General features: G+C 39.0%; 1 protein-coding gene across 1 annotated transcript in view; it reads left to right on the forward strand.

Annotated features, from left to right (window-relative positions):
• LOC131218032 (serine carboxypeptidase-like 18) overlaps window positions 1-27,473 on the forward strand; it is a gene marked incomplete at its 5' end in the record, with an annotated part of 85,680 nt that extends 58,207 nt beyond the window's left edge. The window contains one exon of the mRNA XM_058212714.1: window positions 27,041-27,473. Within this exon, the coding sequence (XP_058068697.1) occupies window positions 27,041-27,473 (433 nt within the window). The remainder of the gene's footprint in view (window positions 1-27,040) is intronic.
• Between the last annotated feature and the right edge of the window lie 517 nt (window positions 27,474-27,990).

A 27,990-nucleotide genomic window follows, 5' to 3' on the forward strand; every position in this document is an offset into this window, starting at 1 on the left:
CCATCGATTAATCGATAATAGTTAGTTTTAATTTAATTTAGTCACTGAACAATTTTTGCTATTCTTAATTGGAACCCTCGATCGATCGGGAGTGCTCAAGGAAACCATCAATCGATCGAACTTAGACTTCGATCAATCAGACCATATTTTGAATTTCTAAATCTGGTTGTTAGACAAAAATTGATCGATCGACCGAAGTTGGCTAGGTTCTGTTTCCCAATCAGATTTTTTCCTCCTTAGCTTTTATCGATTAAACCAATCTAAGGGTTAAGACCTAACCATCAATGGCTTTTCCATTGATTAATTTGGAAAAAATCAATTGATTGCTTGGATCTAAATTATTCAAAATTTAAAATTGTCTATATGATCTTTTTGAAATAAAGTCCATTATCATTAATACCATCCATAAATCATTATGGGCAATCCAACAGTAAGATCACTTTTAAAATTAAGGTCATGATGTGGTTTGGTCTTAAGAAATCTCTGATTTAAATTGGTTTAGACTGACATGACTAGATTACTCAGACCGTTCATGATAAAAAATGATCTGTAGGAATTTTCTACAGTTCCTTCAGATCTATAAGATTTAATCGACGTTTTTAATTTATCACAAAATGTTAAATATCACGATGCCAAGAATTAATCCTCTAACCTATCATTCCACCAAGGTTACTTACACCAATTAGGCTACATCCTTATTTTTTATTAATTAAAAAAATTGAATTAATTAATCTAATTACTTTGGGTTTTATATGACATGAAAACTGAGGTTGTTACATTTTGCCCCCTTAAAAGAAAAAAAATTGTCCTCAAAATTTACCAAATCTATCTATTAAACAAATGAGGATACTTTTCATGAATTTCTATTCCCTACTCGCAGGATGCTTCATTAGCTCCATGATAAGTCCATAACACCTTAATTAGTGGTTAAGTCTTGGTCTACAAAACATGATTCTTTCAGTTAAAATTGTGAATCAGTTTCTCTATGTAGGTTATGTCTTCCTAAAGCTCAGGATCTTGCTAGTCGATGATTTACGAAGCATCTCTTTTGTATTTTCATACCATTGATACATGGAATACATTATGAACACTAGCCAGCTGAGTTGGCAACACAAGACGATGAGTGACCACTTTAACTTATTCTAATATCACAAATAGTCCTATGAATCAAGGAGTCAATTTCCCTTTAGTACAAAAATGCATTGGCCCCTTCATTGGTGAAACCTTTAAGAACACATGGTCTCATACATGAATTTCAAATTACATTTACGATTATCCGTATAACTCTTCTATCTACTTTGGGCTGCTAATAGTCACTTTCTGATAATTTCTATGTTATTCGCGTCCTTTTGAATAATATCAAGTCCAACCAACCCTTTTTCTCTGACTTCAATCCAATAATTTGGTGCGTGACACGCACGCCCATAAAGTGCTTCATAAGGGGCCATCCTAATATTGGCCTGATAACTGTTGTTATATGCAAACTCTACCAACTATAAATTGTTATCCCAACTTCCCTTAAAATCTATGGCACATGCTTGTTAAAGGTCTTGGAGTATCTAGTTCACATGCTCCATCTACCCATTTTACTATGGATGATATGTAGTACTATATTTCAATGTAGTGCTCATAGATTTCAGCAAACTCATCAAAAAATGTGAAGTAAAATGCGGGTTACGGTTTGACGTGAAAGAACTCATTACCCCATGCAATCACACTACTTTCTTGATATATAATTTGGCAAGCACATCCATAAAATAATTAATATGAATTGGGATAAAATGTGCAGACTTCGTCGACTGGTCAACAATTACCCACACATAGTCATGCTTCTTCTAAGTCATTAGGAGTCTAGCTGTGAAATCCATAAAATGCAGTCTCATTTCCATTTGGGTGCCTTTAAAGGCTGTAAAAGACCAAAAGGGTTTTAATGATCAGCCTTCACTTATTGACAAGTAAAATACCGAGATACATACTCGGCTATCTCCATCTTCATATTCGGCCACCAAAATGACCTCTTCACATTTTGATATATCTTAGTTCCTTCAGGATGAATTGTAAACTTTGATCGGTGTGCTTCCAATAATATTTCTTCCCTTATCTTTGAAATGTTAGGCACATACAAATAATCACGATATTGAATACCTTTATCCTCCAAAACTTTCCATTTTGAACTATTCTTGTTCTGATGTTTGGCCACTATCTTTGTTAACCACTCATCATTTCCTTGGGCTTCTATAATTCTCTCTTTCAAAGTCTGCTTAATCGTTATATTACCTAGATGAATGTGATATTCCTAAAATTGTAACTTTACTTCAAACTCTTTCACAAAATCCAACATATTCCATTCTTGAATCATTAGCTTGACTATACTTTGTTACTTCTATTGCTTTCTGCTTAGAACATTTACCAATAAATTCACTTTGCCAGGATGATAGGATCGTTCAAAATCGTAGTCCTTCAACAATTTCACACATCTTCTATACCTCATGTTCAAATCTTTTTGCGAGAATATATAATGGAGGCTTTTGTGATAAGTGAACAGATAAAATCACTCGTCATACAAATTATGTTGCCAAATATTAAGAGCAAATATGATGGCATCTAACTCTATGTCGTGAGTTGGGTAATTGAGCTCATGATTTTTCAATTGCCATGATGTGTACGCTACTACCTTTTCTTCCTAAATCAACACACAACCAAGTCCTAAAATTGACTCACCGGTATATACTACAATCTTCACTCCCTCTCGACGAAGAGTAAGAATAGGAGTGGAAGTTAAAATTCGCTTCAACTCAATGGATGCTTATTCACATTTCTCAATCCATTTAAATGACATACCCTTTCGAGTCAAGCTTATCAACAGGCCGAAATTTTTGAAAAAATCCATGAGAAATGTTTTGTACTATCCAGTAAGTCCGAGGAAACTTCTAATATCCGAGATAGTCATGGGCTGCTCCCACTAAACCATTACTTCCATATTTATAGGATTTACCATAACTTTGTTCTTCATAATTATATGCTCGATGAATTTCACACTCTCCTTCCTAAACTCATACTTTGAGAACTTAGCGTGCAAGTTGTTTTCTCTTAAGGTCTTTAGTGTTGTCCTTAAGTGCACCTCGTGATGTACATTGGTCTTAAAATAAATTAATATATCCTTGATAAATATGATCACAAATTAATCCAAATATGACTAAAATACTTTATTCATCTAGTCCATGAACACATCTAGGGTATTGGTCAAGTTGAAGGGCATAATAAAGAATTTATGGTGCCCGTAACGCGTCCTGAAATCTTTTTCTTAGATGTATTCGTCTTTGATTCACAACTGGTGATATCCTAACCTCAAGTCAATTATAAAAAAGTAATAGGCTCCCTTTAACTGATTGAATAAATCATTAATGCGTAGTATTGGATACCTATTCTTAATTGTTACTTCATTCAGCCGATGATAATCTATTCATAGTAGCATGTTCCCATACTTTTTTCTTCACAAGTAGTACTTATGCACCTCACGGTGACATACTTGGCCTAATGAAACATTGAGTACTTAGTTGTTCCAACTACTTCTTAAGCTCCTATAGCTCCATTGGGGGCATACGATAAGGCCACATCGATATTGGTGTAGTTTCTAATACGAGATCAATGCTGGATAATCCCACAGAATTGTAATTTTCTCTAGCATTGACTCCTACGGTTCTTCATCCTTCAATGCCATAATGTGTTATACTCTTTTGTCCTTGTACCGCTCTCAGATTTGGAAAGCCTCTCTCCCTGAAATAGAGAAACTAAATGTCTTGGCATGATAGGAAGTGAGTTAATCCATTCCTAGGATAGCATTATACCCATTCATCTCCATCACTATAAAATCTACTAGCATCAAAATACATTTAATACTAATTTCATAGGACTTGCATTTCCTGTCCAACATGACAATTTTGCCCAAGAGTAATTCTACCGAAATTAACTTACTAAGAGCTACTGGTTTAACTCCTAACTGTTTAACTAACACAATTACAACAAAAGATATTAAAGTTCCAGAGTCAAATAATACGGTAACAGGCTTATCGAACATGATAATCGTACCTTATATAACATTATTATCAACTTACAGTTCTTCAGTTGGTGTGACAATATAAACCATGGCTTACATAGATTCTTATCATGTCCTATCATTCCTCAACATTCTCATCATGTTCTTTAAACATCGTCTCAGATTCTAACAGAATATTTAGGCCTACTATTGGTTCATGAAGACAATGATGCTAGTTGATATAGGACAATGTTGCATAAGTTGTATATCTTCTTTGGGGCCATTGCGTTATATGAAAAGAGCTAATGTTTAATTTGAATACTTTTTACTGTCCACTTTTGTTCAGTAGAACATTGTAGATTATAAGTTCAATTTTCAGTTATTAGTTACTAACCACAATTCAGGGTGTTTGTGGCACCTAAACTTGGTTTCTATGTTCTTTGTTAATAATCACAATACAAGGGTGAATCCTAAGTATAGAGTTTTTAATTTCAGGGATCTACCATTTATGTAAGTGTGCATGAGAACATAACCTATATGTCACTCTAAGTTTATTGGAGGCTTCTCTCAGATCATAGCCTGTATATCAAGTGTATATAATTCCACCCATCATACATTTGCTTATAGGCATAATTTATCTTATTCTAAGTTTTCACTGAATTAACATTCATTCATTCACACAATTGCATTCTTTTCCATCACTAAATTCATCACATTCACAACTAAATAATTAAATTCCACCCATCATACATTTGCTTATAGGCATAATTTATCTTATTCTAAGTTTTCACTGAATTAACATTCATTCATTCACACAATTGCATTCTTTTCCATCACTAAATCCATCACATTCACAACTAAATAATTAAATCCCCAAGTTCAACTACATCCACCCATCTAGGACCTTATTCAATTATAATGTTAAGTATCATTGAAAAAAATTATGATTATAAATAATTCCGAATTAAATCTACACATGAGTAACTATAAGGAATGAAAATTAAATCTCTTATGAATAAATAGTATAAATAAATCATCAATCCAGTGTAATAAGTTCATCTTCTGCCAAATATGGCCATTGATCTTATGGTTATCCGCTAATCAGGCCTCATTCACCGATACTTGGTTCGGATATTACCTGTCTTGTTCGTCTTTATATAGTTGTCAATCCACAACGTTAGCTAGCTAGGTTAGTGAGTGAACCCATTATGTTTCATACACAGCACAATTAAAATAGCACAAGAAATATCTAATATATGTGTGCATGCATGAGTATGTGTGCGAAGATGTCATGGAATGCATGTCAAGCAGGATAATTGTTCACTTGCTTCGGTTGGATGTCCGTTAACCTGCATCTGCACCTTGCAGGCTTCTACCATAAGTAGGCATGGACAAGGCCCCCATATACTATATAAGTAGGCTCCCATTAACATAAGCATTTGGTAAAAAATCTACCAGGAGATAGTCTAGGGACCCAGCAACCCATGCACAAGGTGTGCATGCAGTCATCTAGAGCGGGCCTCTAAGAATTAGCGCAGTAACTCTATGGATGCATGTAATGCATGCTCAATATTTATGCATAGTCATATGAGGTCAACATATGCATCTATATGTTCGAGAGGAAATAATGAATTCATGATTGTAATGTTTCGCATGTCCACATATTTAGTTTATGTTAATAATTGTTTCAAAACATGAATCATACAACAAGGATCATTTTATCATGATAACACATCAACATAATAATTATAATAATCATGAAAATCATAATAATTATTAAAGTAATAACAATCATAATATTTATATCATCTGTATAGATGTAAGACACATTGTGATTCACTCACATATTGTTGGTAGAGTTAAATCTGTCAAACGGTTGTATGCTTTCGATTTTAGAATCCAAATTCCTATTAAATAATTCAATAATTCATGAATTTAATTTAGTTATTTCATGCAATGGATTTCAAATTTGGTTAATCCAAGATGATCTACCATTAATCCATTAAGGATTTATTAATTTATTAATTTTGAAAAAAACTCAAAATAGGGGAGTGTCGATCAATACGATCGATCAATCGAGGTAACTCGAAGGCCCTCGATCAATCCTTTGATTAATCGACCATGGATTGATGAAAGTCAAATTTTAACATCTTAAGTTTTTGGAGACTTTAGTCATGTTCGATCAATCAAACCTATACATCTAATGATCGATAAAGGTCAACTTTATTTCAATTTAGTTGCTGGATAGTTTTTGTTATTCTCGATTAGTACCCTCGACCAATTGAGATCGCTCGAGGAACTCCTCGATCGATCAAACCTTGACTTTGGATAAATAGGGCTATATTATGAATTTATAACTTAGGTCGTTTGATAAAAATCAACCTGTTCGATCAATCAAAGTCAGCTGGGTTCTGTTACACAATCCGATTTTTCAAAAATGTTATATTTTTCCTCTTCTACTTAGCTTTTATGGATTCAATCAATCTAAGGGTTAGGTCCAAACCATCCAATGGGTTTTCCATCGACAACTGTGGAAAAAACTAATGGATCGGTCAGATCTAAATAATTTAGAATATAAAATTGTTAAATATTATCTTTCCGAAATAAAATCCATTATCATTAACACTATCCAAAGAATCAATCCTCTAACTTATCTTGCCATTGAGAATACTTCTACCATTGTGCTAAGTGTTTAGTTTTTTTATTCAAATCGATCTGGATTGACATGCCTGGATTGCTCGACTCAATCTCTGCGACACTAGTCTATGTGAAGCCTTCTACCTTTTCTCTTTAGGCGTTTGTAATTTATTGAATTTCAAAGATTGAGTATAACCGTAATTTCTGAATTCCTGAGTATCACTTTCAACGTAATGGTTAATTTAATGACATGAATTAAAAATGTATTAAAATCATTATTAAAGAAACTCAACCTCAACAGTGTGTATGAATATCAGATGAAAGAAAAGAGTATAAAACATACACTCAATTATATATAATAAAATAGTCAACTCAATGTGGGGACTCAATATATGCATGTCCAAAAATAAGAAGTATAAGTCTGTCATCTATAAACTGCTCTCAAATGGATAAAACGAAACTAAAAGTATGATAGGCTATAACTGATCATTGACAAACTAATATTATAACCCACTGGAAATGGGGTCCATAACTTCTTCATCATTTATCATTGCCTCTTTAGTACCTACGCCATAAACATCTGTTTGGTGTTTTAAAACACCATCCTAGAAGGGAGTGAGTGATCAACGTAGTGTTATCATTCCCTAAGTTACACATAATATCAACACTATCAAGTTCAGGTAATGAAATATATCATCTCAAACGGTTCTTAAACTAGTTGATTAAATGTTGTGTGCAATGACATGTATTTGCTAGAAACTTTTAACATGGTGCTCGCTCACCTACCACGACATAGTGATCTCTAGTTTACCACACTATGATTGTAAGGCTCGTATCCTAGACTGTATAATTTCTTAGACTTCCGTGATCCTTCCCATTAAATTCCGGCAACTCGCAACCTATAGTCGGCATTTGCGTGCGACCCTAAGTCGCATCCCCTAGAGAACTGACCCAAGTTCACATGTGTGCATTTGTTTGTGTGAGTATGCATCTCATGTATTTTGGTCCCGCGGTCCTACCGGTTAAATTTCGACGACCCGCGACCTTCGGATAGTGATTGCGGTCACTCTTGAGTTTGGTCACGTAGACCCGACTCGGATTGACCCAAGACCTATGCCATTGCGACCGCATCGTCGCCGCGGTTCCAGCATCGTGTCTCATGCGTAAATCCGGCATGTCCATCAAAAGTTATGGGTCGGGCATTATTTGGACCGTTGATTGCATTTTTGGTGGGACCCACCTGATTGCACATTTCCCCATGTGCATTATTCCCCATGTAAGCCACCTTTAGGCTAGCAATGATGGCTTCTTTTCTCAAAAAAACCATGATGAGATTAGCTTCTCTAGGCAATGATGAGCCACCATATCCCATGAGCAATGATTATTTTCTCTTTTCAAAACTCATCTTTTTCTAGGAAAGCAATCATTTCAACCTTAGAAACTCTCTCATCTCCCTCTCTCTTTCTTCATTTCTCTCTTCTCCTCTTTGCAAATGCTCTCCAATGTCCTCCATTGCTGAACTTTTTCAGCCATCTTTCCTCTTCTTTCCCCCTAGATCTAACCATCAAAGATCCATCATCACCATTGAACCTCCTTCCTTGAAGCTTAAGGAGCATGGTGGTTGAAGAATCTTGAAGATCTAACAAGTGGGTGAGCATGTAGGATAGATTGCATGATTCTTATTGTCATAGATCTTTTGTTGCTTCATATGGAGAGTGTAGGACCCACCACATCAATGGTGAAGGTCCACCACTCCTTGGATAAGGTTTTTTTTTTTTAGCCAACACTTGCATGCATGTGATCTTGATGGGGCCATTCTCCATGGACCCCATCTTGATGAGATTTCCTTTATTCTTCTCTTCTCTACTTTCTATGGTTTGGATGTAATGATTATGTGGCCCACCTGATGTGCCATGCAACCAGAATTTTTAAATTTTGGGACATCCAGGCCCAAGTTGTTGGACACCCAGGCCCAACTGTGCTGCCTAGTTTTGCTGCTTGATTTGGAAAGCCTTTGGGCCTGATTTTATAGATTTTCTTGGGGAGGGGCTGGGCTTGGGAGTTGTGTGACACATCAGGGTGGACCCCACCTTGTGGAATCTATGATTTATTTCCCATTTATTAATTTTTTGGGCTGATCTAGACAGCAACATGTTGCTGTCCAGATTGCTGGAATTTTTTTATGCTGTAATGTATGTGTTGTAGGCCTTGTTTGTGGTCTCCTTTTTCCTGATTTCTTAGACTTCTCTTTGAGGTGTGGACCCCACCTAAAAGTATGATAAACCTCACCTTCAAATGTCCCTATTTGATCACCCAAAAGGGTGGGCCAAGGAGGGTGGACGTTCCAGATTTTTCTGGACTGTCCAACTACACTGTTTGCTGGAAAATTATAAATATTTGCCTGATTTTGAAATAGTGGGCTACCTTTGTGGACCCCACCTTGCTGTATACTTATATAGGAAAGTTTTCCTTGTATTTTTTGAAATTTACATAGACCTGGGCCCACTCAAATGGGGTGCAAAAGTCAGGGACAGCAGCATTGCTGCAGTAAGAAAATAAAAATTTGGACCTTGCTGTCCATAAATTACAAGAGTTAAATAAAATATTTTTACTATCCCAAAAATCCTAAAATTTTGTAGGAAGGTGTCCCACCCATGGTAGGACCTATCCACACAATTTCAGGGCCAAGGAATCCTATTTGGGCATCCAAAAGGGTGGGCCAACATACTGGACTGCCAGAAATTTCTGCTGTGCAGTCCAGCAGCATAGTCCCATAAAAACAAAGTTTTAAAAATAATTTCTAAGAAGGTGGGCCATATTTCTTTATCCCAACTTGTTTTAAGCTTGATGAGGGACCTTGGGTCCAAATTTCAGGAATTTTGGAGGCCCAGAACCCACCCATTGGATGGCCCAAATTCAGGACAGTTATATTCCAGCAATATTTCACCCTGGATAGATTGTATTCTTTAAATTAATTTAAATACTTCTGAGTATCCTAAAATCATGAAAATTTACAGAGAGGTGGTCCACCCATGGTGGGACTCACCTACAAATTTTTGGGGCCAATGGAGCCCTGTGTACACCGTGGCAAGTGCTGGAATGGCTCACCACGTTCAGGTGTCCCGATTCACCAGATTTTCTTGATGGTCTGTTTTATTTAAATTAATTAAAATACTTCTGACCGTCCAAAAATCACAAAATTTTGAGGATTCGTGGTCCACCTATGGGAGGACCATCTTGTAAATTTTCATGGCCATCGGGCCCCTGTACTGATCGTGGTGTGGCCTGCAAACTTGGGTCAGTTTTGGGCCAGATACTCAGGCCCGTAGGACTACCCATCACGGGACGCCCCTACCTTGGGCTGTTGCTGGGCCTGTATTCTAGCGGCATGGCCCACTTCTAATGTGTGTTGTGCATTCCCCTCTCATCTGGTGGGACCCACTGATATGTGTGGGTCACCATGGGCCAGTAACCCATCTGAATTACATAAATTTCTGGATTTCCAGCAGGCCCAGGAAGTGGGTGGGCTGGAATTCCAACAAGGGGCCCAAATTTGCTCCATAGTTGATTGTTTTGAAGCTGTTGTGTCCCACCAGATTTAAGGGAGTATTGCACATACTCCTTGCCTTATTTCCTTAGACATTTTTGGGCATAATTAGTGGCTCTTAAGGCTCACCTTTATGGTGATGTTGGGGGTTAGCCTTAACCAGATTTTTGGTAGTTTGTAGGCCCAATGGGCTGGAAACCTATTTCTTGAGCCCAAGATCATGTAGGGCCTGACCTTATTATTTCACGGGCCCAATGGGCCGTCTACAGGCTGACCGTGTGTATTTATTAGCCGTGATGCCCTCATGAAATGCTTAATTATGGGCTGACTTGCGGGGCCCACATAAATGTATAGTGTGGAGGGCCTTACTAAGTCTTTGGGCTGATATGGCAAGGCCCACACTGTCAGTATAGGCCATGCTTATGTGTATTCTTGGGTTTTTGGGCTGCACTCAAGCCCACCATAATGTATGAATTGGATGACTTTTGTTTTGGGCCATTTCTTTAGGGCCCATTATGTGATATAGTATATGCATGTTTGTGTTAGCAAGTAGGCCTTGTGGACTCAGTTCTTTTGGATAGGCCCACTGATCTTGAGCCTATACTCTCCTATCTATTGTGATGGGCTTAGGGGCAATGATACACAAGAAGTCGGGCCCTTGGCTGCCCATTAAACTGACCCTGTACTTAGGCCAAAAGTGAGGCCCAACTCACTTGTGTTAAATGTGAAACTTGCCCATGTAAATGAATTACTGGGCTGCCCATGAAGCTCACCACAATATGTGGAATTATGACCTTTGTGGTTGGGCCTAAACCTTACTTGAGGGCCCACTATATGGCTTATGAGTTGGGCTTGGTGTATGGCCTACTAGTCCACACATTGCTTAGGCCTTAGATCTTTCATTATATGGGTAGTGGTGAGCTACCTCTTGGAAAACAGTTGAGGTTGGATGTCCTCCTGGGTGATCCTAAGGTAAGCTCATAGGTTTCTCTATGGGTGGTTAAAGGCCCACCATAGACCTTAGGCCATTTATTTAAGGCTCAATGTGCATGTATGTGGAACCTACCTTAATGCATGTTTGGTCCAGGCTGTCCAAGCCTTGGATCGCCCGATTGTGGAAGCACTCTCTGCCTTGGGTTGCTGTTGGACTCACAATCCAGTAGCAGGCCCACTTGATCTTTTCATGATATATACACACTCTCCATCTGGTGGGGTTCCCCAGTGAGTATAGTTGGCCTTCATGAGATTATTTCCACATACTCAACTAATTTCTGGACCTTAGCAGGCCCAGGAAGTCAAACGGGCCAAAAGTTTATCAAAGGGCCTTCGATGTACAATTTTATGGTTACAACTTTATTTGGCTGTGGGGCTCACCATATTGAGAACTTGTGTACGTGTTACATGCTTATGCTTTCTTATAATCCTTGGGCTTAATCAGTGCATTCTTTTGGGTCACTTTTAGTGATCTTATGAGGACCACCATCTTAAGATCAGAATTTTGGGACATCCAGTGAGCCCAGATTGGGCAGGGACATCCCAGCTTGGCCCAACCATACATTGGGCCGACTTCCACCATTTTGATGGACTTGTGGGCTGAGGTAAGGATAGTATTGGGCCCTCGGTTGCCTACTTAAATTGCTAATTATTGGGCTGATGTAGTGGGGCCCATTTCATCCAAACTTAAACCTATTTTTGGGCCGTATATTGTGTACGCGGGCTGCCCACCAAGTCCAACTTAATGCACGGATTCTATGGCCATTGGGAATTGGGCCTTGGGCCTTAATTCCCCTCTTAGAGCCATGTTGTTAAAAGTGGTATTATATCTTTTTATGGCCTATTATGAGGAATATATGTATGTGGTTACTTTTATTTTTATCTTAAATGTAGGCCTTGGGCCTTTTATCCATATAGTTCATGGTAGATATGCCTTTTTGGGGAATGGTGGTTAAATGTCCCCATTATGGACCCCTCTAGGTCCGGTTGTATTTAAAAGTGATTAGATACTTATCTTAGACAGTTGCTAAGCTCATTTCTATATTACTTAGACCCGTAGTTGTATGCTTAGTCTCGTGGGCTACCCCAGGTAAATGGGCCCCCACTAGAGGTGGGATTCCTTATGGATATTGTCTAAGTACCTAGTCTTGGTTCCTTCTTAGATAGGAGGAATGTAATTTACTTTGTATATCACCGCATGATGTGCCTAGACCCATCTTCATGGCCCATGTGCATCATTGTATGCTTGGATGACACAGTGTGTGCGGTTATGGTTGGCCATTAGGCATTGCATGTTACCTTCTCTGAGGGACGTAACATTCCCTCTTGAGCACGTTGGATGCTTGGAATTGATGTATGGTTGATTGTGTGATTCATGCATCTGGCATTGCATAATATATGAGCATTACTGCCCTTGCTTCATCAGGGCTATAGCCTACATAGATACATCGTGGATGGCCATGTTTGGACACCGAAAATGTTACTTGAGCATACCGGGTGCATAGGATGCCCATGGGTGAAATTTCCAAAACTTCCATGGTACCAAGGATCTGCTCCAACGCCGTGACCGGGTGGAATATATGAGCGCACGAGGGCCTTATACCATTAGGCCGCGACTCCCACTGTCGTGTAGTCGGTTGGATAGGGGTGTGGCCTTACTCGCCTGATGTAAGAGGGCATTGCTAGGCTGAGTCTGACCAGCTCGTGAATGGGTCCGCTACCGTCAGGCCTTGCTGGTGATTGGTTGTCCACAGGCGGGTAGTGAGGTCTCTTATGCTCGTTTGACTGTGCGGGGTCTGTAGAGCGGCAGTCATCCAGCAGTGTAATGGACCCCGGTGATTTCCTTATGATTGGAAATATACTTGACATATGGTTTGGTTATGAGCACTGGCATTACTTGCATCGCATTAGTATTGGTTATGTAAGCCCCTTCATGCATTGCCTTGGTATGGCGTCCAGTACTCATTGCATCATATTCATGATAAGCCTTGGTAAGGCTAGTGATATTCTCATTGAGCATGTCTCCTTCCTGTATCTCCTATTATTCTTCTGTGCACTATTATCACACACTTACACCACCCTCTAAGCTTCTATAAGCTTATGCACGATTGATGCGTGCAGGAGATCCTAGGCAGGCGTCGCAGTGGCAGAGTTTGGATTAGAGCTGAGCTTGAGGACCCAGTATTGCATCCTTCCTTTCTTTCTTCTATTATCTTATGTATGTCCTTTTGGACCTTATGTAACTTGTAAAAGTTCAAATTCATAGTGGATTTTGTGATATGTGCCTTTTTTATTCTCAGATTTACTTGTTATGATCTTGGGTATGCTCGTATTAGAAATGGTTATATTGTTATGGAAATCCTCCTTGTAGGATCCCAGGATCTGAACCTGCTTCAGGAGCCGAGAATGGGGTACTACGGAGGCTGTTGCGGCCAGAACCGGCAACTCGCAACCTATAGTCGGCATTTGCGTGCGACCCTAAGTCGCATCCCCTAGATATGAGTCGACTCGACTTAAAATGTTTACCTTAGCAACTGTACCGTCACCACGATTCCAATGCCGCGACTTGCGCACTGATATAATACCCATGTTAGGAGTTGTGGGCCTGCATTTATCTCGAAGAAACGCCGCGTATTGCGAATCCTGAGAGAATCTCTACCCAATCTATCACATCAATCAATCAAGTACAAGTCAAGTACAACCCATCACTCCACCCATCCCTCTCTTACACAAGCCATTCCCAAAGTCAACTTACACACACCCATCCCTCTCTTACACAACTCATCCCTTTTCATCCCATCACATCCCCTTTCCCTCTCATTCTCTTTACCATTTCCAAGCAATTAAAGAGAGAACCATTTAAGCATTCCAAGGAGAACCAAGTGTGTGGCCCACTCCCTACCCCAAATCTCTCATCCTAACCCTTAAATCTTCATCATCCTCTATCAAAGAAGAAACCAAGGAGCTTAGCATCCCAATGAACCAAGAAGAAGTGTAATCGGTGAGTGAATCTTCCTTATTTGTGGGAAAAGGATTTCCACCATGAATTCTTTTGATTTGTGGGCCCACATGTGGTGGGACCCATTTAATGTATGTATTGTAAAGCTCAACGGAGGGCTCATAGTGGTGGAGCCCCTCCCCTCCATCACGCCGTCTCTCTCTCTCTCTCTCTTATGATGGCATGTGGACCACCTGATCCAGACTGTCTGCTTCTAAGGCCCACCTTACGGCCTATCCAGTGAGCAAGCTTGCTGCTTATCCATTGGGACAGGCCTGGATGAAGGAAAATACAAATATCAGCTGATCCAAAACTTTGGTGGGCCACCACGTGGACCCACCTTGATGTATATGATGTATATCCTCACTGTCTAGTCCCTGGACAGTGGGAATCCACCATGATTTATGCATTATATCTACATAGTCCAGATCCTAGATGGTGTGGCCACACGTGATGTATGTGTAGCACCCACGCCATCCAGCGGCTGTGGGGCCCATGTGATATATGTGTTTTATACCTGCCGTCCAGATGTTTGGGACGATGGGCCTACTATGATGTATGTGTCAGTCCACGCCATCCACATGTGGATAGTGGGACCCACATGATGTAGGTGCTGTATTCACACCATCCGTCCGTTCTGCTAGGCGTGGGGCCTCACCTTAATGCTTGTGTTTCATCCAGACCGTCCATGATGGTGGGGCCTTGACGTGAAGCATGTGATGTATTAGCACCATCCAACAGGAATGGTGGGATCCACCATAATGTATGTATCTGTCCCACCGTCCAGATGGGCTGGATGTGGGACCACCTTGATGGATGTGTTTTATTCCACGTCGTCTAGTCCCTGGATGTGGTTCGTGGACCCCACAATGATGTAAGTGTATCATCCTCACTGTCCAGCTATTTGGGACGGTGGGTTCCACCGTGATGTATATGATCCACACCATCCAGGGCAACGGCCCACCCTAATGTATTTTATCCATGTCATTCAGGGTAGACAGCCCACTGAGATGTATGCGTTGTGTATCCATGCTGTCCATCTGGTGGGGCCCATCTAGCACGTGCAAGCCCATTTGACACATGCAGGGGCCCATTTGGCATGTGCAGGGCCCACCTGCTGCATGTGTAGGGCCACCTTATTGTACACATATGCTGCCCATCCACTTTAATTGAACCATGGGCTGCCCCATAAGGCCCACTATGTTGTATGTGTTACAGACACTATCCATCCATTATGGCTAGATCATGGGCTGTTTCATGAGGCCCATTGTGATGTATGTGACGCCCATGGAATGTGGCCCAATGAGATGTATATGTGAGGCTCATGGGATGTGGTCCAATGTGATGTGTATGTGAGGCCCATGGGATGTGGCCCAATGTGATGTATGCAAGGCCCTTGTATGAGGCCCATTATGATGTGTATGAGGCCCTCGTGTGAGGCCGATTCTGATGTTTATGAGGCCCTTCTGCGAGGCCCATTGTGATGTATATGAGGCCCTTATATGAGGCCTATTGTGATGTGTATAAGGCCCTTGTGTGAGGCCCATTGTAATGTACATCAAGCCCTTGTGTGAGGCCCATTGTGATGTGTATAAGGCCCTTGTGATGACGCTCATTGTGGTGCATATGAGGCCTACGTAATGAGGCCCAATTGTGATGTGTGATCCCACCATAGTGTATGTTTCCCTTGGCCATGATATTTTTGGGCCATGGGCTACCCATATATATAGCTCATCTTGATATATGTGGGCCATGGGCTATTTCTTGAGGCCCACCATGATGTATGAAATGTTATGTGTGATACCCACTCTTGTTCCTAAGTAGTATTCGGGCTATGGGCCCCATTGTATATTAGACTTCTTAATGGGCCGCTCTCTAGGGAGCAACAGTGGTTAAATGTCCACACTGTAAGCTTCCCTAGGGCCCATTGTTAGGCCCATTCTCATCTCCCTTAGTGGGCCAACCCAAACCGTTGGGTCCCCATTATTGTTGATGCTTCCATCATGCCTTGTAGATTAGTCTAAGGTCATTTAGCCCATCTTATGCTTATTGTGCCCATATGAAGCTCAGTTTTTTACATTGTGGAACAGCTAAGGAAGCCCATCCCCTTGTTGTTAGACCCATCCTTATTATGAGGAGAGTTCATCATCATCATATAACATGCTTAATATAACTTCATGATTCATGCCCATGCACATCATATGTATGCTTGGTATGAGGAGTGGTTGATTATAGCATATGCCATTGGGTAGACCATTTATGGGACTCCCGGAGAGACAAAATTGCCCTATATGAGCGCGTAGTATGCGCAGGATTGATGCATGACTAGATTGTGTGATTCATACACCTCGCATTGTGTGATACGATTACCATATGCTTTAGTGATATCAGGGCTGTGGCCTCTGCAGGCATAGTGCGAATAACAGGATTGAATACCCGAAATACTTGTTTCTATCATTGGGGCGCTATGGATGTCCCTGGGTGAAAGTCTTAGAACCCTTGTGGTACCAAGAGGATGCTCCAACATCGAGACCGAGTGGATGTATGAGCGCACGAGTGCCGAATACCATTAGGCCATGTCTCCCACTATGTCGTGGTCAATTGGAAGGGGGTGTGGCCTTATTCACTCGAAAGTAGGGGGCAAAGCTAGGCTGAGTTTGACCAACTCATAAATGGGTCTGTTATCGACGTGCTAGGTAGATATTGACTTACTACTGGCCATGCAGATAGTGAGGTCTCTTCCACGTACATGGTTGCGCGTCCAGTTGGGGCGGTAATTTGGTGTAGAGTGTACTAAACCCCGGTGATATTCCAGAGATGAATTGTATTGATATGTGGATTCAGATGAGGACTGACATGCTTGAGTTGCATATTTGTCCATGTAGGCCTTGCGTCGCATAGCCTTAGTACGGCTAATAACATTTATGAGTATGCCAGCATGTTTCTGCATTAATCTGATATTGCAAACTTGGCACTTACCTTAAACACACACTTACACCACCCTCTAAGCTTTCTATAAGCTTATGCATGATCATTGCATGCAGGTGACGCTAGGACGCCGCAACAACATTGAGATTGGAGCATGTAGCTATCTTCTTAAGCTTTTGATATTGATATTGTATTTCCATTATGCATTATACTTAAATTTTTTTTTTATTATAGTGGATATGTGGTGATGTTTCTTATTGTTGTTGTTTTGGATTATGCTTATGATTATGTTTCTTATGAGATAAATGTACGTTAGAAATCCTCCTTGTAAGATCTTAGGATCGGAATTTGGTATATGGGTACCAGGAGTCGAGAATGGGGTGCTACGGAGGCTGTCAGCGCCAAATTCGGTGATCAAGAATTTTGTAAACCTAGTTTCTGAGTTTGGGGCGTGATAATGATAGGGTCAAGTTATTCATTTGGGTTCCCATCAAACAATTAGGCACTCGATGGCACTCTCTACACATGGATGCATGATTGTTACGCCTTTATTAATATGTATTTAAGCAACAATATTAATGATACCAGATTACTATAATAAGAGTCAAATATATAGTAACCATATGGCTCGTTAGAAGGGTCCTTTATCCATTCAGGGTTGTCACCTAGTGTTTGAAATCAACAAATTCATTGGAATTATTATTTGCCAAAGACATAATTAAATATGGTAATGGGTCATTGCCAGAATCGCCACCTCTACCAGTACTCAAGACTAATTGTAAGGTTCACTCACATAGAAAAATCAGAGACAACACAACCACTCGTACCACTGTGCCGATCTCATGAGTTATAACTAGTAGCGCGTTGTATCACAGTTATAAACGACTATGAATGGTGACTATATATCAATGGTAATAATGTAATACTAGATTTGATCGAATGTATAACAACATTCACAAATGGATGATTAGTCCTGGATTAGAAATTTTTGGTAGATTAAGGAACGTAGATTAGACGGGCCTTGAGTACAAAGCAACCCACAAGTAGATCAAACTATGGTCAGTTAACCTAATTCCACTTCAATTGATTGAATATGCTATTGATTACCAACTCTAAAGTATAAAATCATAATTTCATTAGTTTTTTTAAAGAGTAATCCCAAACAAAATAATTCAACATTATCCTAATTATACTGTTAAACATAAATTTATAAATCTCAACTAAAAATCTTACTTAGACATTTAATCAAACATCTAATATGCCAATTTCATATTTTCATATTTTTACAACAAAATCCAGCCCTTGTGATTTTCAAACTCAAACAACTCACAAATCATGTAAACAAATTGTCACATATATCGTGAAATTTATAATCAAGTAGTAATCATGGTACTCAATTATATATTAATTTAAATAAATTCAAATTTCACTTACTAAAAACTATTAAGAACTGATAAAAGCTAACTTAAAAGAATATTACTCACCTGCAGACACAATTTTGTATTTTGACTAGGAGTAAAATCTAAAATTCCAAGCACTCTGGTTGGTGGAGGGATTATTAGGTCTTTGGAGAAAAAATACACAGTTTCAAATATCTAAATTATTTACATGATGTAAACTCACATTCAATTAATACTTGATGACAATTGAATGGAAGAATGACGGCAAATTCGAAGTATTTAAGCTAAAAAAAACCCAAAAATCCCTAAAGATAATCCTAAATTTATGATTTCTTGAAAAGCTTTAGGTAATCATTTATTCTTATTTTAAGCTTAGTAATATATGCATGGAGTGTGTGTACTGACATGGGTGTGTACTAACAAGCTAACATTTAATATATATATATATATATATATATATATATATATATATATATATATATATATATATATATATATATAAGGTCAATTGCTGAGACAAACATATCCTTATAATTTCACAATTAATAGCCCACCAATGAATGGTTGGGAGCTCTTTTGGACATTCTAGCCATCATTACAGTTTTTAGGAAATAAACTTCCATTGAAAACAATATTGGATTTGTAGCAGACATTGTCAAACACATGATACAACTTACTAGGTCCATTTATTTGTTATCTAACATCGTCTAATCACACACGTATAGTTTTACTATAATAATACTCACATATTTATTCAAGTTAAATACTATTAAAAAAATATAGGTCGTTACACCTAAGCACTCTAAGCATCTCTCACATTCCCATCTTTTCCCTATCACTCTCTTCAAGCAACTAAAGGTAATACTTATAAATTTTAGCTTTTGTTTCCCATGTGGTTTCTTCTTATGTATGTGTCCATAATACATTTACCAGTGGAATCACCTCATTGTGAAGAACTTGCTCTTTCCTATCATGGATGTAGTATCATCTCGAAGTTCTGCATGTTCCCATTTAATGATTCGTGACCGATTAAGAACATGCATCTTCATTATCAAGATATGAAAAACATCATGCACACTATAAATGGACATAGGCAGTGTAAGATGATAAACAACTACTCCCAAATAATCTAAAATTTGAAAAAGACTTTTATATATATATATATATATATATATATATATATATATATATATATATATATATATATATATATATATATATATATATATATAACGTGGAGTCAACTTCTTTTTCTTAAAGAATGCAATATTCCTTTCATGGGAGAAACTTTTAAGAAAACATATTCCCCTACTTTGAATTCTAAATTTCTTCTTTTAATATCCTCATAACTTTATTTATTTATTTTATTTTCTTTGAGTTATTAATAATCATCGCCTAATTATATCAATTTTCATAAAAATAATTTGAATCAATTTAGGTATAACCAAGCTTTTCTCTTCAACTTGGTTCCAATAATGTGGAACTCAACATGGACATCTATATAATGCTTCATAAGGTTCCATACTGATACTAGCTTGAAAGCTATTATTATACACATATTCTGTATAGGGGAGATAATCATTCCAACTATCCTTAAATCAAGCTTATATGTGTGAAGCATATCTTATAAAATTTGATAGACTCATTCTGTTCTTCCATCTGTTGGTGGGTGGAATGCAGTGTTGTACTCTAAAGATATACCCCATAGTTTATTGATATGAGTCTAAAACATTAACGTAAATCGGGAATCTCTATATGATACTATTTCTAGATGTACCGCATGCAAGCGTATTATCTCTTTAATGTACAAATTAGCTAAATAATTTATTGTAGGTGTCACACGAATAGGTAGAAAATGACTTTTCTTAGTGAGTTGATCCACAATCACACATATAGAATTTTAACCTTTCTTTATTTTCGACAGTATAGAAATAAAGTCTATAAAAATAAAATTCCATTTCCACTCAGCAATAGGCATAGGTTTTAAGAGTCTTGGTGATCTACAACATTCGACCTTAATTTGCTAACAAGCGAGGCACTTTGAAACATAATCTACTATTTTATTTTTCATATGATCCCCACCAATAGGTATGTTTTACATCCTAATACATCTTGGTGCTTCCTGGATGAATTGCTAGTTTAGATCAATGAGTTGAATTGAGTATTTCATGTTTCAACTCATGGTTACTTGGAACACACAATCAAGCGTGGTAATATAAACGACTGTTGGTACCAACTTTTCATTCTAAATCTTCTCTATGAATTACCTTTGCTTTCAACTTCACTAAAAGTCCATCTTGATTTTCCATTACGGTAATTCAACTGTTAATTGTAAGTTGAATACAAATGTAGGCTATACTCTTATAAGGTTCTTCTATATATAATTTTAGTTCAAAAGCTTGTACAAACTCCAACATATTTTATTCTTCTAACATAAGTGGTGTTGCGAACTCATGCACTTTCTTTCAAATTAGGGTGTTAGCCACCAAATTAGTCTTTTCCAAGTGATAAGATACGTTAAAATTAAAATCTTTTAATTTCTCCATCTAATAATGTTGATACATATTCAATTCTTGCTCAGTGAAAATATACTTCAATCTTTTATGATCACATAAAAATTCTAATTCTTCATCGTACAAATAATGTCCCCACAATTAAAGCACAAAAATTACTGCTGCTAATTCCTGATCATAACATATCGAATCACCCTATCTTTCTAAGAACACAATCTAGGACAACACATTATGCACCATTATAGATCACATATCTAACTCCCTTTTCTGGTAAGACAAACACATGCGTGGTTGTCAATATTATTTTTAACATTTGAAATGCTTCGTCTGCTTATTCATTCTTAATGCTTTTGCGGGCTAGCTAAGATAGAAGCCTATCTGACTTTGAAAAATCTTTAATGAATTGTCAATAATAACCACTCAATCCAAGAAAAATTCTAATTTTTGGTAAATGAAGTAAGATGTTCCTAATTTAATATGGAGCCGACCCTGGCAAGATCAACTGAAATGCCTTGACTAGTAAATACATGTCCAAGAAACTTCATCTGTTTCTTCCATAAACCACATTTTAAAAATTTATCATATAGCTGGTATTATCTAAGTGTATATTAGGAATGAGTCACAAATGTTTTTTCTTAATACTTATAACTCTTAGAGTATATCAGATTGTCATTAATGAATATGATGACAAATCTATATAAAAAATTTAAATACTCGGTTCATCATATTTGTAAATACGGCAGGAGCATTGGTAAGCCTAAACGATATCACTAAAAATGAATAATGCCCAAAATTTGTCTTAAAAGTTGCTTTTTGTACATCTTTTCCCCTAAATAGCAATTAATGATACCTTAATTATAATTCTCGGCTAGTACAGTGGAGCAACTCCTACTCCGCTGATGAGCGTATGGCTGAAGCTTAGAAGCTGGCCCCTTTCTTCATCTGTTGGGAGCTGTGGAAAGTTAGAAATGCTACAATTTTTAATGGCCAGCTATTCTCCATACCAGTTCTGATATCCAAGGTGATGTAGTGGATTAGCATTGTATCTCAGCCTATCAGAGAGCCCCATGGCCCTTCGCATGTCCTTTTGTAACGACCCGTGTTTTGAAAACCCGAGTATATGACCTGTTTCCTAAAAACCCGAGTGTTAACCTAAAAAAAGTCAAATTTCAAATATAATCTTTTTCTTTTATCAAAGTTAGCAGATAAGCATAGAATGGACAAGTCAACATAAAGAAAAATTTACATTTACATTTAAAACATACAAGAGGTTGCCCATAATGACTTATATAAACCAATGTCTCTACATTAACAATTACAAGATTTAAATACATGAGAAATATATATAAAAAAAACATATAAGCGATAGCCATAAGATCGCACAGCTTCCTAGATAGGTACAACCATGCATCCTTGACCATCATAATGGCTCCTCATCAGTTTATACCTGCATATCACTTTAAGCCACCTGTGCTACCTGTACGGTTATATATTTGATGGATGAGTGGCCAACTCAGTGTGAATTTCTCTCAAGATTACACACCACCGTATTAGGTAAGCATAGTTATAAAACATCCAGGCAACCAAAACATAGTAAATATAGTCTTATTATATGCATAGATATGTGAATGCAATCATTACCATGGGGATGCTCATCCGTGCGGAGTTTGGGCTCATCACCCATGCAATCATTGACTTGGGAATGCTCATCCAGTCGAACAGAGGCTAGCCATTAGTAAAGCGCATCACGTACCACATAATGACTGTCAATCATATATCACGTACATTAGCGATAGATGTTGGTCTGTGCCATGTATGCATGATTAGCCAAACCATTATTAGTCAAGTTACAATAAGCTAATTTTAATAAGCTCAAGTTCACTACGGGGGCTCGTTACTAGCGTAGGTCAACAGCTCGGGCATAGGTCCCATACCACCATTCCCGGATCATGAGACTACCCCTTAGGATGTTTAATGGAAACCCGTCGACTAGTGGCCAATCATATTACAGTATATGGGGCTTACCATCACATGTTTGCATAATATGAAAATCGAACCCATATAGGGTAAATACCAGAACAAAGCTACCTGGGCAAATTTCAAAACTAAGCCATATAGGGCAATTATCAAAACTAAACTACACATGACAATTATTAAAACTAAGCCACATAGGGCAATTATCAAAACTAAACTACACATGGCAATGATCAAAACTAAGCCACATAAGGCTGATATCAAAACCATGCAATAAAAGACCATCCTTAAAAACCATTTAGACATAGTAACCTGTGGATGGTAGGCCCACATCAATATTCAATTCTAGCCACCATTCAATAACCACTAAGTCGCAGGTCTATTACAATCACATTCAGTCTAGTTATATTCTAAGTATGGGTGTACATTTATAAGTGGAGGTTTTCCACTGATGTACTAGGTTAAGTTCCATAAACAATCCACAAGTAATTCATAAGCATGAGAAAATGTGCAAGATAGATATCAGGCATATAATCTAGAAATTCGATTCCAACAATTAGCACATATGATTATAAGATAAAGGATATCAATTATCAACTGAAATTTTAAATAAAAACAATCTCTTAAGCTAATAGGAAAATGGAAAGCTCAAGGTGAAGAATCATCACCTTACGAGTTGGATCGTCTATCAATATTGCTAAGAAGTGCATGCGCTCTTAGAATTGAGTTATCTTATCAAGAATGGCTATGTACGTCAAAGAACAGGTCGACTCAGTAGTGCGATGATTAAACTCAGCGGTATATAAGAATACCCTATGCGAGGGGCTAGCTCCGACCTAGGATCAAACCAAGATTGTTTCTAGCATTTGGAGACTAACATGGGGCAACCACAAGCCTTAAAACACTCACACAACTCAAACTCGGGTCAGGTCGACTTGGCAAGGGAAAACTGAATCCTCTTTCTTCTCTTTCTTCTTCTTCTTCCTTCCCTGTTCAACACCAAGCAACCACACATGGCCAGCAACATAGCTTAAGTAACTCTGAGTTTAGCTTGACTCAGTGCCGAGTAGGCAACTCAACTCAATTTCTCATATGATCTTTACTCACTAGGAAAATTGACCTTGGATCTGAAGGAAGTGTATGTTATTGCCAATAAGCTGGTCGTGCTTAATCCTTTGAAGTTGGTGAGGTCTCAAAGGGCTTCCTTAGACAACTCCTACAAACAGTTTGGCCCCAAACAACTATGTCAACTCATTAACAAGTTGAGTGATTTCAAATTTAGAGGAGAATGGTACCTGACGATGCATTGTTTCACCATCATTAAAATCTTAATGGCTTGTTTCAACAACTCATATACCTCAGACAGCAACTGGTGGTAATCCACCCATTTTTATTTTTATTTTTTTAAAATTTTTAAATGAGTCGATTAGATAACTTGGTCTGAGTTCTACCTTAACTTGGATGCAAATTCTTTATTAGACTTTATTTTGAGTTTGACTCAAATGGGAGGAGTGACAACTCTGATGGGGCGAGATAGTGGCTTAGAGGAGGCAAATCAGTGACTTAAATGGGGTGAAACAAAGACTTGAACCGACTCACTCTACAACCCACTCGGCTTGTCTCAAATGAACTTGACAGTGAACTCGGACAGCCGGTCTTCCTTTCTCTCCATCTTCACCTGATTACTCTCTTCTTTCTTCTCTCATTTTCTTTCTCTCCCTTTCCAGAGTTCAGGGATTGTGGTTGCGCTCCGACTTGATCCGAGTTGGTCTAGCCAACGAGACTCGAATGGGTCTTACTTGGTGCGGCAACAAAGCTTGCTCGACCTTCACTCCCTCATTCCCTTCCTATTCTCTCTCTCTCTCTCTCTCTCTCTCTCTCTCTCTCTCTCTCTCTCTCTCTCTCTCTCTCTCTCTCTCTCTCTCTCTCTCTCTCTCTCTCTCTCTCTCTCTCTCTCTCTATTTTCCCTCTAAGTTTTCTTTTTCCTCTCTTGGATTTCTGGTGGGGATCTCGAGAAAATAGGGTCCTATTTATAGATTTAGAGCTAGGTTTAGGTTTGCATCCAGCGGCCGACTTTCGTTGTTGCAACGACTTAGATGGGTCGGTTATTCCATTGCATGGTGCTGATCCGACACGTGGGATGTATTCCCACAGCCATGGCCCATCGAATAAACCTTATTGATCAGAAAACGAGGCCCACTTCATCACGGTGGGTTTTCTAGTTTAACGTGGAAGATGATGCCACCTCCAATGGCGAATTTTCATCCATGGCCCATCCAGGCAATCGGCACCCGATGGACGGAATGGATGGGGTCATTGATTAATGTGGGCGCCACCATTCCCATCGATCATTTTAGTTTCTTAGTTTCTCATGAAAATTACCGCCGTCCACACCTTCTCGTGAGATGAGAAGTTTTCCTTGGGCAAAGACGTTGCTGCCCTAGCAGGAACGGTGGAGATTGCGTTGCAGTGCCTGGGTATGAGGTTGGGATCGAGCCAACACATTTCCCTGAAGAGGAAAGCATCCTCTTATCTTCCGTCCATCAGCAGCGTGTTCCTCCTCTTTTGGCGCTGGACGAAAGGCTGAGATGACTTCCTACGAGCGGTCAGGATTCACGGAGAAGGGCTCTCACGCAGATTGCCAGCCTGGCGAGAGGGTTCCAGTTTTGGTAAAAGAGCCAAACGTATGTGGGATTACGCTTGGGATCGTGCACCTTAATGGGTGTCCCAACACGTGGACGGCTTGGATCACTGTAAGGTGGCCCACCTTGATCTCAATGATCTAGTCTTGGAGCAGCAAGAAACACAAGTCTGCTGACGTCTTTTTGTGAGCATGTACGCGTGTTTCCACGTGCGAGAAGGGCATGCTCTTCATCGACCTGACCCTCTATACTGGATGGACGTTTCAGATCGTCCTGACGCGAGGTGATGATCGGCCACAATCCAATGCACGGACAGTCCCAATTTCAAACAGCCCGTAGCCGGGAAAATGAGAGAAAGAGTGGAAAAACCCTCTCCTTTTTTAGCAAGGCTCGGGTCAAACCTTGTTTGACCGAGCAGGCAGGTTCGGTGCCTGGCTGGTGCACTATCCCTGGCATGCACTCCACCCCGTGTGGGGCCCACTGCGATGTATTTGACAGATCCACACTGTTCATCAGGTTCTGTCAGCCCTATCAAGGCATTCGTCCAATGGTGAGGCGGATCCAAGGCTTAAGTGGGCCAAATCAACTAAAATATGGCCTTTGAGTGTCAATTACCATCGATCCGACACTCAGATGAATCCAAACTTGTAGATTAAGTGTTCTAGGAGTCCAATACTTGTCCACATGGGCACTAGTGGTAGGGTTTATAGTCTTATCGACCATTCAATTCTAAATTTAATCCCAAGTGACTTCTAGGCTCGATTAATGATTTGGTTCGTCTAATGAGATGGTTGAAATAGGTTTTTGGGATAATGTGATGATCCATCTTGGAAGTCAATGGATGGATGGCTTGTTCTTTGGACCAATGTTATCCCGTATGTCAAATTGATCCCTGTCAAATTGATCCCTATTCACTCTCCATTGCCAAATCTAATTCTCAATCATTATAAGGGTTCCTCACCTGGTTTGTATAGGTTTTAAACAAGAGTTTTTGAAGTCTGAGGGCTCATTGGTATGCCCAAGTGATGGATCACCTATTGGCAGTTGTAGGTTTTCACCTAGGTTGGGTTTAGAGGAATAGGACTTGTCATAACAACTTCTAAACTTTCCAAGTTTTGTTTATATGAGAGTACATACATCGTATAAGTTACATGTACTCTCACACACATATGTTGGGTCAAATTTACACTAGTAACACCCAAGTACTAAAAGTATGGGGTGTTACACCTTTTCTTCTCCTCTGGGCCATCGGCAGCTGCTGCCTCGTCGAGTTGCCCCCTTAGACCTTCCTTGGTTCAGTGAGCCAAGCTATGCCTAAAATGGGTGAAGATCAATGTTGATGGTTCCTCTCATGGGAATCTTGGTTCCTCAGGAGGTGGTGGAGTCGTAGGAATGATAAGGGAGATGTTATCTTTGCATTCTCGATCGGTTATGGGCACGACACTAACACGTGTGCTGAACTTCGGGCCATTCATGACGGCCTATCCTTTTGTCTTCGTAGGGGCTTCTCTAAGGTGATGGTCGAATCCAATTTACATATGGTGGTTAATACCCTGAATGGGGTAACCCGTCTGGGCTGGAAATGGAGATTTTGGCTCAATAGGATTGAGGTCCTCATGCGGACGGGGCAAACTCGTGTTGGGCATATTTTTAGAGAAGCTAATTATCCGGCTGACGCGTTGGCTCGCCTTGACAGCGATTCCCAATCCTTCATTTTATTCTCCGCTCCGACTGAGCTTCCTTCTAGTATTAGATGGCTGATTTTCCTGGATAAAGTGGGGCGGAGTGCGATTTGGGATAGTTAGCCCTCCCAAGCAGTTTTTTTCTTGTAATTACTTTTTGCTATGTTCAGATAGCCATGATAGGTTTGCCCAGAAGTTTTCCCTGGGCATCCCCGAATGTATATCCTTTAAAAGTTTTAATGGAATTAGGACCTCCATTTGCCCTTTTAGAAAAAAAAATAAAAATAAAAAAAATAAAAAATTGTAGATATATCTTAGAAAAGGACTGGGCATCTTCTAATTGATCAAATGAATCATCGAATTTAAAAAGAGGATATTTTTTTAATTGTAACCTTATTTAATTTTTGTTAATCAATACAATGTTACATTATTCTATCCTTCTTTATATCAAACAACATTGGAGTACCCCATGTGATACACTTGGATTAATAAAATCAAAACATACAAGTTCATCTAGATAATGCCTTAATTCATTCATTCGCATGGAGGCATATGATAAGGTGCACATGTAATAAATGTCATTCCAGGCATAAGATTAATAGTAAAATCAATCTCACACTGTGAGTGTCATGCCCCAAAC

The sequence above is a fragment of the Magnolia sinica genome, chromosome 11, assembly GCF_029962835.1.
Source record: "Magnolia sinica isolate HGM2019 chromosome 11, MsV1, whole genome shotgun sequence".
Lineage (NCBI taxonomy): Eukaryota > Viridiplantae > Streptophyta > Magnoliopsida > Magnoliales > Magnoliaceae > Magnolia > Magnolia sinica.